Genomic DNA, 14,193 nt, shown 5'->3' with positions numbered 1-14,193 from the left:
CCTAGCTCTGATACTGTTCCCTTTGTAAAAACAATGAGGAGTCCGGTAGCACCTTTAAAGACTAATGGATTGATGTGGGCACAAGCTTCCGTGGGTAAAAAACCCACTTCTTCAGATGCATGGAGTGAAAATTACAGATGCAGGCATTATAGGATAATGATACATGAAGAGACGGGATTTACCTCACAAATGGAGAACCAGTGTTGACAGGGCCAATTGGATTAGGGTGGATGTAGTCCACTCCCAATAATAATGGCTCACTCATTACAAAAGCAGTTTTGCCTCTCCTGGAATTGACACCTCCCGCCCCACACACAATTTCTAATGTTCACAGGTTTAGTTGTGAAAAAAAATGCTGGCGTGTTCTTCATCAATATTTTCAAAGAGCCAGGCTCTTTACACGTGCTAAGCTGCATCTTACTTCATAGTCCCATTGGACTAGATTGTTACTTTAGAGACAGCCCTCAGCAAGGTATAGTTCAGAAGCTACGCCACCCCAAGTGTAACCTTTAGGGTATGTCTACACTGCATTTAAAAAACCATGACTGGCCTATGCCAGTTGACTTGGACTTGCTGGCTTGGGCTAGCGGGCTGTTTAATTGTGGTGGAGAGGTTCCAGCTCTGGCTGGAGCCAGGCTGTAGGATCCTGCGAGGGGAGAGGGTCCCAGAGCTCAGGCTGCAGCCTGAGCCTGAACATCTACGCTGCAATTAAACAGCCCCTTAGCCTGAGCCCAGGTCAGCTGGGACAGGCCAGCCATGGGTGTCTTAACTGCAGTGTAGCCGTACCCATCTTTTGGCAGTGTACAGTGTACATACACATATTGTCCCCTTAGCAGTGCAGGGTTTACAATGGCAGCAGTGGCACCATGGAGTCAGGCCCATGCTCAGAAGGGGCCCTGGCCTGCTCTGCTTGCACTGTGCCCCGAGACCCTGCCAGTCCCCTGGTCTGGGAGGCGGGCTCTGGCCGTAGAGAATCATGGGGGGAGGGCTATTCTGGTGTTGGGTAGGGGGGCTGTGGGACATGGCATGGGCCCATCCCCTAGTGGAAGGTGCATGCTGGCAGCATAGGGCCGGGTGGGCCATTGTGTGTCTGGCATTTGCTGGTTTGTAAATAGTGCCCTCGCACTGGGCTGGGTAGAGTGGGGCCACCCTTGCCATGCCATGTCCCATTGGCCCTGGCAGGCCCCTTGCTCCGGAGACCGACCCCCCTGCGCCATGCTCCATTACCCCAATGAGGGGCCCACAAAAGGTTAATCCAGCACTGGGCCCTTGTATGGGTATAAATAGTGTAGATGGTGAAGCATGGCTTAGGTGAGTAGATTACAGACACACATGAAGGGTATGTGTATGTACCCTAATACATTACCTTATGTGGCTCTCTACTCGCCCAAGTCCTGCCTCCCTGTCTACACTGCTATTTGTACCACGGTAGTGTCCTGGAGCCTTTACTCACTACACGGAAGGCTCTGGCAGCTCTCTGCTGCTGGAGCAACTCTGGCAGCAGTGAAAGGCTCTGGCACCAAGGAGCTGCTAAAGCTTCTCCCCCAACAGCTCTTCACTGACATGTGTAGCTATGCACTGCAGTGTGGACGTGGTATGCTTTTCATTGCAGAGTGTAGCTACACGTATGCTATGTACCACTGCCAGTGGTATGTTGTGTAGATGTAGCCTTAGAGGCACTGTGTTTCAAGCACAGTTCTTACCCTGCTTCCTCCTTGCTATGGATCGGGGAAGTGGCAGCAAAGAGAACCAAATTACTTCCAGAAACATGGAGTGTAAAGCAGTGGTGCTGCACCATTTTGAAAACGGGGAGGGGACAATATCACTGACTGCTCTTCAGGCAGCTCCTGTCTTTCTTATCCCCTTCTTCCTCCTAGCTGGGGGCAGAGTTGATGGCACTGGATGCTTCTTTTCCCTCCCCCTGTGACTCCTGTACCATCCAATGCATTTGCTCCACACTCCCTAATCCATGTGATTGAGTGTGAAGTGCTGAGCTCAGGCAGAGAGAGTGGCACTCAAGCACCACCTGGCAGAAGAGGATGTGAGACACTTGGGACTTGATTCTGCTCTTACGCTGGAGTAAATCAGGAGTAACTGCATTGAAGTCAGTAGAGTTGCTCTAGTAAAACCTGTGGTAAATGAGTTCAGAATCAAGTCCTTGGTGCCCCTGTATACTGAGGTAACCATTGCCTTTCTCCATCTACCTGAGAAAAGCTTTCCAGAGAAAAGGACTAGAAAGCCACTCTAGTAGTTGGTAGTTAATAACAGAGCACTGGAAATCTTCCCATATAAGTAATTACTTCTTTTTTTAAAAATTACCATTAATTCCTGTTGTTCCATTTGGTACATAACAATGTGGAATGACTCTGACTGTATTATAAAGGGATCTTCGACACTCCTAAAAACACAGATCTACACTAAGTCATAAAGATGTATGTGCTTTAAGTCTTTGGGAGGTCTGGTTTGGATTATACAAGTGAGGTTAACAAAGCTATATCTTCAGTGAGCAGCTGAAAGTGAAGTAAAACAGCCCCTGTGTGGTTGCAGCAGTTCATGATTTACAGAACTGAATTCACAGTGCTGCTCCGGCTGCTGAAAATGTACGTTCTCAACTGCTGTTTATTTTAAATTAAAAAAAGCAGCTCTATATTCCGTTTACTTTATTGCTAGAGGGCAGGGAAATATAGGTAAAAGCCGTTAATCCCCAGCAGGCTGCTGGGCAGCCGAACAGTTAGAGATGACAAAAGTTAATTGGAAACATGAGCCGTTTAACAGAAAACGTATTTGTGATAATTGAGAGAGTAACGTCTCCAGAAGGGAAACTTTGCAAAGAGAAACTTCAGAAGAGAAGTGGCCACTGATAGGTGAGTAAGCCAGTGTGATTTTCAAGCTTTCTTTAGGTGCTGAATTTATTATTTAAGAAAAGCAAGTAACGTTAAAAAAAACCTAAACAAACAAGAGATTCATGCTCACTGAAGAAGGGTTTGCAGTTACTGACATTAGCTCTTCTTGCAGCTGGATGTAGTTATTAGATAAAAATGTATCACTTAGGTTCACTCCATGAATAAGGATACAACTGGTTTTATTTTTGCAGAATGGGTTTGCCTCTGTTTTTAATGGATATCAGAATTTGAAACCACCATTAACTGGAACTAACTTCAGTATTGTTTTTTTTTCTCCACGCAGTTTTTCTTTTTAAATATACTTGAGGTTTTTCTAAGAAGTGAACTTGAACAGTAAGGATTTTTTTAAAAACAGAGGAAAAGCCTTGATCAGATAATAATGCACATGTAATTTCTAATGAAGATGCACTGTAGATCTACAGGACTTTCTAAAACATATCTGGCTTTTGCATGTTTAACTTCATGTAGGTGTGTTTGTAAAACTGTGAATACATGTAAATTGCCATAGTGAGAGTTTTCTGAATTTTTTTCTCCCCTCAATAAAGTAGCAGTCTTACTTTGTTTAGTGACACTGCTGTAGTCTGTAATAATGAGAAATCTTTCTTTCCTAGTAGTAGTAGTCGAAAACACCAGACCTTTTGTGGTGCAAAGAAATTGCGTTAATCAGAGCTGTTTTAATACCAGGTACTACTGTTTGTTTGTTTTTCCCAGAGCCAGCAGACAGTACAGCCTCCCAGTCCACAGGAATGAATGAAAATGTACCATCTTCAGTTCAAAGCAGCAGCAGTACAAATGCTGTTAGTTGCAATAACTCATCGGCTATACCCCAGCCCAGCTCTGCCATTAAACCCTGGCGCAGCAAGTCCCTTAGTGCGAAGCACACAGCCACGTCTTCCATGTTATCTGTAAAGCAGCCAATTCCAGAGTCTCCAAAACCACCTTCAGAAATGGTCAAAGCATCTCCCAATGGTCAAAAATCCATGCTTGAGAAATTAAAACTCTTCAATAGCAAAGGAGGCTCCAAAGCAGGAGGAACATCCCTTGAGTGCTCAGGGTCTCGGGACACTAGCTGTGAAAGACTAGAGGCACTTCCCAGCTTTGAGGAAAGTGAAGAGAGAGATGCTGCAAATCGGAATACGAACAACCCAGGACCAACATCCAGTAGCCCCAAAATTGCACTGAAGGGCATTGCACAAAGAACTTTTAGCCGGGCACTGACTAATAAGAAAAGTTCCCCAAAGGGCAGTGAGAAAGAGAAACAGAAAGAGAAAGAAAAGGATAAAAGCAAAGACATTGCAAAAAGGATATCTGTAATGGAGAAGCAGGAGATTAAAGAGGAGCCAAAAGAAGAACAGACAGCACCAGCTACAACAGAGATGCCAAAAAAGTCCTCCAAGATTGCAAGCTTTATCCCTAAAGGAGGAAAGCTGAATAGTGCCAAGAAGGAGGCCTCTGCCCCTTCACACAGTGGCATACCAAAACCAGGAATGAAAAACACCACAGGGAAATCCTCAAGTGCCCCAACTTCTGCAAAGGAAGGTGAGAGAAGCCGCAGTGGAAAACCTGGCTCTGGGCTCTCTCATCAGAAGACCCAACTAGACAGCAGGAATTCCAGTTCCACTTCAAGTTTAGCCTCCTCAGAAGGAAAAGGGATAGGAGGGGTGTCTGCTCTTAACAGTAGCAGCAGCACCCAAGCTGTCAATGGGCCAGTTAGTACCACACAGACTACCGGAAGCAATACTGTGAGTGTTCAACTACCTCATCCACAACAGCAATACAACCACCCGAACACTGCTACAGTAGCTCCTTTCATGTACAGGTAGGGTGTTTTGAACCTGAAATTTTTATCCATTTAAGATATGGTTACTTGGAGGCAGGGGGAGAAAAATTGTACAGTGGTTGCATTGGTGCTGACAGTTCTTTTAAAAAAAGTGACATCGTTTATCAAGTTACTGTTAAAAAACAACAGTCATAGCTGAGATAGTTATTGTTTCCCAACAGTTAAGAAGTAAATTATTGCTGCCTCATATACTATGTTTGCTTAAAGCTGACTTTATAATACTGGCTTGTTAATAGTATGTATACAGTATGTGTGCTTTAGATGTAATGTTTATATGGTTCAGTTGTAGCAGTCTTAGCCTATGGTGGATAGAGTGGAGTTGCAGTGTAGCACTGGGAGCTTCTGTAGGCGTTGTACCTTAGGCAGGTATGATATCTGCAAGGCTGTGTCCAAAACTTCCAACTGTTGGAGACACCAGTTCAGCTCCATTGGAGTGTGTGCCCTGTTCGACACCCATTGTAGATAGTCTAGCTGCTGCTTTGGTCATTTTTAACATTGTGTTGATCAGACTGTCTTTTATATGTCATAGTGTTAAATATGGTTGCAGTAGTTGGTGGCCCCTCTACAGAGGTGGTCCTGATGTTGCTAACAGTAGTGAAGCAAACTCAGTGTTTGCAATGCTGAGATATGTTTAGAAAATGTCACTAGTGGAAATGAGGCCTAGGATTGAAGGAAGAGCATGGCTGCAGCTCGATCCTTGGTTAGGCTCAAGCATTCATTCTCCAATGAGTGGGTTTTGCTCTGTTGGTAGGTGTTGACTCAGGGGAGCTGGGCCATAGCCCTGCCTCCCCCATAGATCTGTAGCAAAGGTGCATGGAGCGATCCTTGCACTCAGGGAAGCAAAAGGATTGATAGTATGCTCGGCCCCTATATGGGAACATAAAATGAGACCCTTGTGCCCCCTCTCCTTGGGCACCCGCCCATTGCTGGACATAATCAGACAAATACTATTTTTCTGCGTTGTACAGGATATTTGTAAAAAGCTGTGCACGCTTCCTGCTGTGCCAGTGCATGAAAATGAGCCACCTGTGAATGATTAACCTGATTAAAATACATATTAATATTACATTCTTCTTGGTAAAAAGAACAGGAGTACTTGTGGCACCTTAGAGACTAACAAATTTATTTCAGCATGAGCTTTCGTGAGCTACAGCTCACTTCTTCGGATGCATAGAATGGAACACGCAGACAGGAGATATTTATATATACAGGGAACTTGGTGCCACTATTAAAATACATATTAATATTTCTGGATTCACCCTGCTCTGAAACCCACGATTTTCAAATCATCACCAGTGCAGCATCTGATGTTTGCCTGCTGTTTGTTTACAAACCCATTAGAGGTGCAGCTCTCTGTTTGGAGCTGGAGGTGCCAGTACATTTCTTGGCATTATAATGCTGTAGATAAAGATTGAAAAAGACCTCTGTGTTTGAGCCTGTCCCCCAACATGGGACATAAGTTAAACTGATTTGCATTGTAGTCAAAAGGCAAGGAGTGCTCATCTATGTGTGTGTGTGTGTGTGTGTGTGTATACACACACACACACACACACACACACACACACACACACACACACACATATATATATATTTTGAGCTGGCCTCTCAAATACTCCCCCAGTATTCATGATCAGATCTCAGTTTACATTTCTTACCCCCATGAACAAGCAAGGGTGAGTTAGGCATTGGATTGTTGTCTGTTTATGACTATAATGTCCTGATGAAAAAGCCAAAATAAAACCCAGTATAACTGACTTGGAGCTGATCTCTATTCAGTGTTTTCAATACTAGTATCATCTTAAGCATGAAAGCAGCTGAGCTGCTAACCATACTATTTTTGTAACTCTAATAACAGATTGGTAGTCTCAAGGTAATGTTTATTTGACCTTTCAAAAGAATGCAAAACAAACTGTACAATTCTGCCAGAAAAACTGCTGCACACTTGAAAAAAAAAATCAAATTTACTTGCCCAGCCAGCAGTTAAAGTGAAAGGTCAAAATGTATCATCTTGTTTTCTTGAAAAATGAAGAGGAAAAGTAAATCCATGCTTAATAAAAAGGGATCCAATCACTAATAGTGTGTACCCATTTGGAAGACCTGAAGAATATAATTTGTAGCATCATTTTTAAGTTTGTTCCAAACTTTAAACTCTGTCTATTACTGTTACTGTTGTTTGTTCATATTACCGTAGTACCTAGGAGCCCCAGCCATGGACCCAAACGTCACTGTGCTAGGAGCTGTACAGATGCAGAACAAATGACGGTCTCTGCCCTAAAGAGCCATTATGTGCTAGATACAGCTGTAGGGGACTCCCAAAGGAGCTATTGTATTTTCTTGATCTTGGGGTCCTGCCTTCCAGGGTGGGATGTCAGCAGCAGGGTTTGAATCTGGCACATCAGGATGTGTTAATGCATGGTTCTCTACTGCCTGAATTCAAAGATCCAGCTCTTTTAGCTAAGTCTATGTTAGGCTCATCAACCTGTATCTATAGCCCAGCCAGCACTAGAAGAGGACAGACTGCTACACTGAGATGTTACAAGAGCAGCCTCAGATTTGCTCTAAAGTAGGCAATAACTCTAAGGGGGGAGTTCGCTATCTGGGAATCACTAGAGAGCAGGAACCATCTTGCCATCCCCTTCCCTTGCCCACAACACCTACACAAGATGCTGAGAAGCAGATAATCTGTTGTAAATATACTTCTCCTGGTTTTTTTAAACTGCAAACAGAGAAATTATTATACCCTACTGTATGTTTTCACATGGTCTTTTAGCCGAGATCAAGAGTAGTATCAGTGAAATACCTTCTGTATCCTCCTATCTAGGAACTCTTTCGTACACTTAAAGGAGGCTGCACTTCTAAGTGCTAAGTACTGTGGTCCTAAGATCCAAAACATAGTGTAACCAGTAAAATGAAGTGATCACAGATTTATACTAATGTATAACTGGAAAACAGATTCTTAGAAAAACATCTTCCACTGAATAATACCATGTCGAAAGTTGTTCTGGCAGTCAATGGTTATTATTTTACCTAGTTGTTTCTTTTAAAAAAAAGAACTGATGACATTGCTAGTTAACAAAGGGAATTCTGCACAGGTGTGAAGAACTGTCACATATAAACTCCATTGTTAATGAAGATCACAGTTTCAGCCCAGTGTGTCCTGCTGAAAATCTGAAATGTCTTAGTGTCTGGGGGTCTGTAAAGTCTACATTTTGACTATGAATATTTCATATTTTTTTTTACAGTTCAGTGCCTGTTTCCGTTTCTAGGACATAGCTCAACATGGGACTAATGAATTATGTAAAGTCAGTCTGCTAGTGTATTCTAGAGAAAAGAACACAGTGGGTGATGGCGGGTGCAGTTTTATCAATGTTACACTTGATAAATTTTTGGTGGTTAGTGACTGCATATCTCTATATTTGTGTTGCCTTTAAGATCCCAGACAGACAATGAAGGGAATGTAACAGCTGAGTCCGGCACGGGAGGGGTGAGCATGGATACTGCTCTTTACACTAAAACTGGACAGCCTGGTCTTGAAGACCTTTCAGGTAGGTCCTGGAAGATGTCTAGATAACTAATTGTGTGCATTGTATATAACAAATGAGAGTGAGCTAAATGAAGTTTGTTTCCCCTCTCTTTAGGGGGAATTTAATTTATGTGGTTATTCCTAGAGCCTTGTTTTTGATGAGTTCTAATATTTGGTCCTTCAGAAACTGGGTAAAGATCAGAGTTTTGGACACCATGGCCTTAGTTCTACAAGATGCTGAGCACTGAAATCATTGGAAATTAAGGGTAGTTAATATCTTGCTCTAGCACCTTGCAGCAAACATTCAGCATCTTGCCAGATTTTACTAAAATATTCCTCAAGCGCCCCTAAGGAACCATGTATCTGATATGTTTTCCATTTTTTAATATTTCAGACTTCAGAGATTGTGGATTAGATAAAGTTTGTTCCTTTGGCATTTTGCATTAGTTTCTAACATTGGGAAAACCCCAACATTGTCACATTCTGTCTGAATAATTTGAGAAGTAGTGTGCTTTAGCTTCAACTCATGTTTGCATTTCCCAGATTTAAAATGATAGGTTAACAAGCTATTTCTTGTTTTGAAAGTTTGGAGTTTTGACAATTGCCCCTTCATCATAAAATCAGCCATTACATCTGTACAAGAAAGGAGAGTAGCTCTCTACAGCATTCATCAATTTGATGACTAAATTAATAGGGACACTCCCATTGCTGCAATGAGAAATATAAAACCAATTTTAACTTACTGTGTCTATTGAATAAGAAGTGTGCTGAAATTGATTTTGGATTGAGATGCTCTGGGTGGTAAAGTAATTTGATGTGTTGTGTGTATTCTAAAATTCCTGCCACTGCCAGGAATAGCTGATAACAATAAATGTTCACGAAGTGACTTTTGGCAACAACATTGCAGTACAAATGTGAGTTGTGCTTGTAGGTCTTTGGTGTGTCTCCACTCTTCATCCCTCTTTTTGTTTTCAGAGAACTGTGTGTTTTTGTTTATAAACTAAATATGTCGTTAACATGTCTCACAGTTAGGGTATCACTGTAGAGTTCTTTATCTAGTTAGTTCATACATTCTCCAGGCTAACGTGAGCTTTGGAACTGATCCTTCTGCTTGGGAAGTTATGTGGCTGTAAGCTTCACAATTAGATTAATTTCATATTTCATTATATATTCTGCCTTTGCTACGGTTACACCTGCATGTACGCATGCTGGCCGCAGAACCAAGAGGAAGAGTCAGTGGTGAAGAGGAGAGCAGCAGGAGTGCCCGTATGCGCATATCTGCATTTATAATTTATATGTAAATACATGAAATATTAAGCAGACAAACAAATGGCATTAGGGATACAGTCCTTGTGAACATTCCTGCAGTGATAAATAAATAGAGGAGGCAGTGCATTGTTGGTTAGAATTGGGGGAACAAGCATTGGGCTTCCTGAGTTTTCTCAATAGTGGCTCTAAATCAGTGTGTTATCTTAGGCAATTCTCCCAAACTATATATATTATTTCCATTTTACAAATGGGTAAAATGAAATATATATCTCACTTTTATATTATTATTATTATTATTAATTTTACCCATTTGTAAAATGGTGGTAATACCTAGTTTACAGAGGGTTTTCAGAGACCTTAATGGAAGATATTATTTAAGTTCAAAGTATTATTATTTTATTATGCATGTTAGTTCGAGATCCAAAAGTACACAGCAGCAGCACAATCTGTATATCATATAATGTGGATCCAAAGAGGAAATTGTTTAAAGCCAAAGTCAACAGATAGCGGTATTCAATCAAGGAGCATTAATGGAGAACAAATAAAACAGTTCCTCAACCCCAAAAGAGAGGAAATCTTTAAGAAATAAATCAGACTATAATGTCTCTTGTTTTGTCCATTCATGCATGCAACAAACGTTGCTAATGACTTAGATGTGTATATGGAGAAATGGAAGTAAACAGTTCACAGACACGATATACAGAATATCCATGAAGAGAAGAATCTTGTAAAGAAGGTGATTAATGTCTTAAGTGTAATCTAATTAGATATTTTCAATGAAAGTCAATATAATGTCTTCTAACGAGCTTAGAACTGATGTCTGAATATGACTTTCTCTTTAGAAAAACATTGTCACAATTTAGTTTGGTGAGTCTCAAAGCAAAAAACTTTAACAGCTTTTACCTCAGCTAAGCCTCTTATCTGTGCTCTTAATAGCTTATCTAGATCTTGCCTTCACGTTTACAAAAGAAATAATCTGTGGAAAGAGCACTTTTATCAGACATAGTCCTAGAAATACTATTTTTAAATGTTCTTTAGTGTTGCAATAATTTGCAGACTAATAAGTGTATAAAAATGTTTACATCCCAGAGACTGTATGGCTGAGAGAATTGAGCTCTATTAGGATTCTGTTTTCAATCTTGTCAGGTCAGTAGTGATGAAGCCATAACTATCTGATGGTTAGGTGGCCTATGTGAAATGCATTATTAGTGTCACTCTGGTTCCCAGAGACAGCTGTCCACATCATGGAAAAACATCACTAACATGTACGATAATTGGCCCCTTGTTATCTATTTCAGGAAGGCCAAGGACTGGATGAATATGAAACTACTTTCTTTTCCCTAGAGATGACTCCTACAAGTAGGGTGACCAGACGTCCCGATTTTATAGGGACAGTCCCAATTTTTGGGTCTTTTTCTTATATAGGTTCCTATTACTCCCCACCCCCTGTCCTGATTTTTCACACTTGTTGTCTGGTCACCCTACCTACAAGTCAGAGCTGAGGCACATTGGTGGGGCAGCATGGGACATTTGCACTGATGCCTTGGAGGTCTTCACTGTCCAGGGCTAGCAATTTGGCACCTTACACAAGCACTAAATTTACTTCAGAGGCCGAGAGAAGCTTTTTTAAAGAGCAGCAACTGTTTGGAGACTGTTTTCAGTCTTTACTTAAATAAGAAATTTTAATGTGTAGATTCTCATCTGAACTAACCATTTTGTGGATTAGTTCAACTCAGTTTCATGGGAGCTTTTAGGGAAGAAGGCTTCACTTAAAGAACATGCAAGAGTATCAAGACTGCAGTATTATCAAAAATAGTTAAATTTTGGATATGAAGCATTTTGGTATTTAGCTGTCTGTTGTAAACCTTTTGAATGAGCTCATTCCCTGCTGTGAAGTGGGCTTAGCTAATTAGCAGGGGTTTTTTTCTTCTACATCCTATGTGAAGATTTTCTAGTTCAGTTATGCTCCATGCTGACAGCAAGCACCTTGGTACCACTAACAATCATAAGTCACTTCTTTTTAACACTAAGGAGCTTTTAAGTAGATAAAATATAGCTGAGCTAACACTGAAGTGGTTTTTAATCAATTACATAGAACAAGTAAGCAAAATAAATTCCAGAGGCCAGTAGGAGGTTTTATAAAATGGAAGTAGATTCCTTTTCTGGTCTAAAAACAGGTAATATGCTGTTGTCAAATGAACCATCTTAGGGAATTCCTTAAGAATTTCCTTAGGGAAATAAAAATGGCAAAGAATCCTTATGCAAAGCAAAAAAAAAAATAGTTGTTATGACCGTGAGGATTTAAGTTACATATCAATGTGTTCTTGACTATTGCTGGTTTAATTTGGAAGGTTTCTATACAGTTATACAATAACTTGCTACTGGAACATGAATCATGCTGACCTGGATGTGTTACAGCCTGCAAGGGAAATTAATTTGAGTTCCTACCAAAAAACCAGAACAAAACTATCTCTGTATCATAATGCATTCTGGTGACCATACCTGGTCCGTAAAGCTCATTTCCGTGCATGAAATAGCAGGATGAAGCTTGGCAGGCAACTGCATTTGCTGGATTACCTGGTAAATCATTCAGCTATGGAGCAATTAATAGACATGGTTTAGTTTGTTCCCAAAACAGCAGCTTTCTAATAATCAATTTGATGTACTTAAAATGAGAAAAGTATATCTACTGTGATTATAACCTTCCAAAAAACAGGCTTTATCAAGTACATGTTCCTCATGCCAGTATGGGGGATGGACTGGACTGCAATATGCTCTAACCATTCTGGCTATTAAGCAAAAGTGTACCAGGGAGATTTGAGTAAAATCCAATACAAAAATATTTGATTATTTTATGGTTCAAAGAAAGCCCATGAAATGAAGTTAACAATGCAGTGCTATTCCTCAGTCTGGCCAGTGGAAAGCTCCTTTCAGCAGTGAATGAAATCCTACATCATATTTAGTGTGGGATTGGATATTAAATAATGTAAAGGCAGGGATTTGTGCTTGACTCAGAGCCGTGAAGAGATAATAGTGCATTTCTTGGCTATTGCTAATTAATGTGAGCTAGTTCTTTCCTTCTAAAGGTCTGTTATTTCATAGGGGAGGATCCAGAAACTCGACGATTGCGAACTGTCAAGAACATTGCTGATCTTCGACAGAACTTAGAGGAGACCATGTCCAGCTTACGGGGAACCCAGGTCTCCCACAGGTAGTGACATGAATTGCTTCTTTATGGAACAGTGAAATAACTGTGTTCTTATATTACCTGTCCTGACTCTGGCTGGGTTGTGCCCTTGCAAAAATTATTAACACTGACAATGGAGGAAATTAAATTGGCTAAGCATTTACTGTGCTTTTTTCTTTTATTGAAGGCACAGAATCTGATCCTTGTTTAGTATTTATAAAGATTTATGAAGAGTAAGCAGTGGTGATGCAGAGAACACAACGGTTGGATATAGAAACACAGTCATAGAAAGAGCAATGCTTGTTAAGTGCATTACGTGGTGTTTAAATTGAATTGTGCAAAGGTTACCATTTACAATGTTACTTTGGTTTACTTATGAGTGACTTTAATGCATTTCCCTCCCCAGATCTATAATATTCTGTTTAAACAAGCAGGTGAACTGTGCTTGACCTACTTGATAAAGTGCATAACTTGAATTCCTAACTGGTCTTTGGACAAACAAAGCTTTATAATATTATTAGTGATGCGAATGTAAAAAATTTTTTAGTAAAGCGGTATTTAGAACTCTCCAGTAATATTTAAAATATGCTTAAGATAAGCAAAAGCTGTGATTACATTTGAACATTCTATGAGCTGTTGTTTTAAATGCTCAACAAGAGACTCAGGAGAATATGATGTTTGGCCACATGAAGGGCCTGATTCTGTGAGATGCTCAGCTCCCTCAATTTCACTTGACTAATGATGCTGAACCCTTCATAGGATGAAGCCCTAAATGAGTTCAGCAGATGAAGGTTTATATTTGCCTGTGCCAGTGCCTCCACAGATGAACTCCCAGTGCATCCATTTTCCTTTTAAAGTCTCGATTAAAGTGACAGCTCATTATGATTTAATTACTGTAGCCACAGGATACTTAGGCCTGCTCATAGTTCCACAGGATTTATCATGCTGCGAGTAGCCTGAGCCCATTTAGTCCATTTTAGCCAAGGAAATGAGGGTTGGTTGGTCTGGTTTGGGAGAGGGAAGCTGCAGCTCTCAAAGAGGAGAAAATAGACAGCCTATACTAGCTTTTGTCATTGAAGGGAAGCAATATACTCGTATATACAGGCATGAAGAATAGAGTATATATTTGAGCCTTAGAAAATGTATTTAGTGGTCATGAGGTGAAATTGAAAATCAAAATATTGTGTAAATCTGGAGTCGGCAACCTCTGGCACACAGCTCGCCAGGGTAAGCACCCTGGTGGGCCGAACCAGTTTATTTACCCGCCACATCGGCAGGGTAGGCGGATCGCGGCTCCCACTGGCCACGGTTCGCCGTCACAGACCAATGGGGGCTGTGGGAAGCAGCGCAGGCCAAGGGAAGTGCTGGCAGTGGCTTCCCGCTGCCCCCATTGGCCTGGAGCGGTGAACCGCGGCCAGTGGGAGCTGCGATCAGCCGAACCTGCTGACGTGGCAGGTAAACAAACTGGCCT

The 14,193-nt window shown here is 41.2% G+C and overlaps 1 protein-coding gene across 2 annotated transcripts in view; it reads left to right on the top strand.

Annotated features, from left to right (window-relative positions):
- The window catches only part of NAV2 (neuron navigator 2), a 364,005-nt gene that overhangs the window by 201,416 nt on the left and 148,396 nt on the right, over nucleotides 1-14,193 (top strand). For both annotated transcript variants that reach the window (XM_032794565.1, XM_032794560.1), the window contains 3 exons: nucleotides 3,615-4,722; nucleotides 8,176-8,288; nucleotides 12,638-12,746. In XM_032794565.1, the coding sequence (XP_032650456.1) occupies nucleotides 3,615-4,722; nucleotides 8,176-8,288; nucleotides 12,638-12,746 (1,330 nt within the window). The remainder of the gene's footprint in view (nucleotides 1-3,614; nucleotides 4,723-8,175; nucleotides 8,289-12,637; nucleotides 12,747-14,193) is intronic.

This window comes from Chelonoidis abingdonii, chromosome 4 (genome assembly GCF_003597395.2).
Source record: "Chelonoidis abingdonii isolate Lonesome George chromosome 4, CheloAbing_2.0, whole genome shotgun sequence".
Lineage (NCBI taxonomy): Eukaryota > Metazoa > Chordata > Testudines > Testudinidae > Chelonoidis > Chelonoidis abingdonii.
Note: the sequence above shows the minus strand (reverse complement) of the source record. Positions and strands in the feature narration are given on the sequence as shown.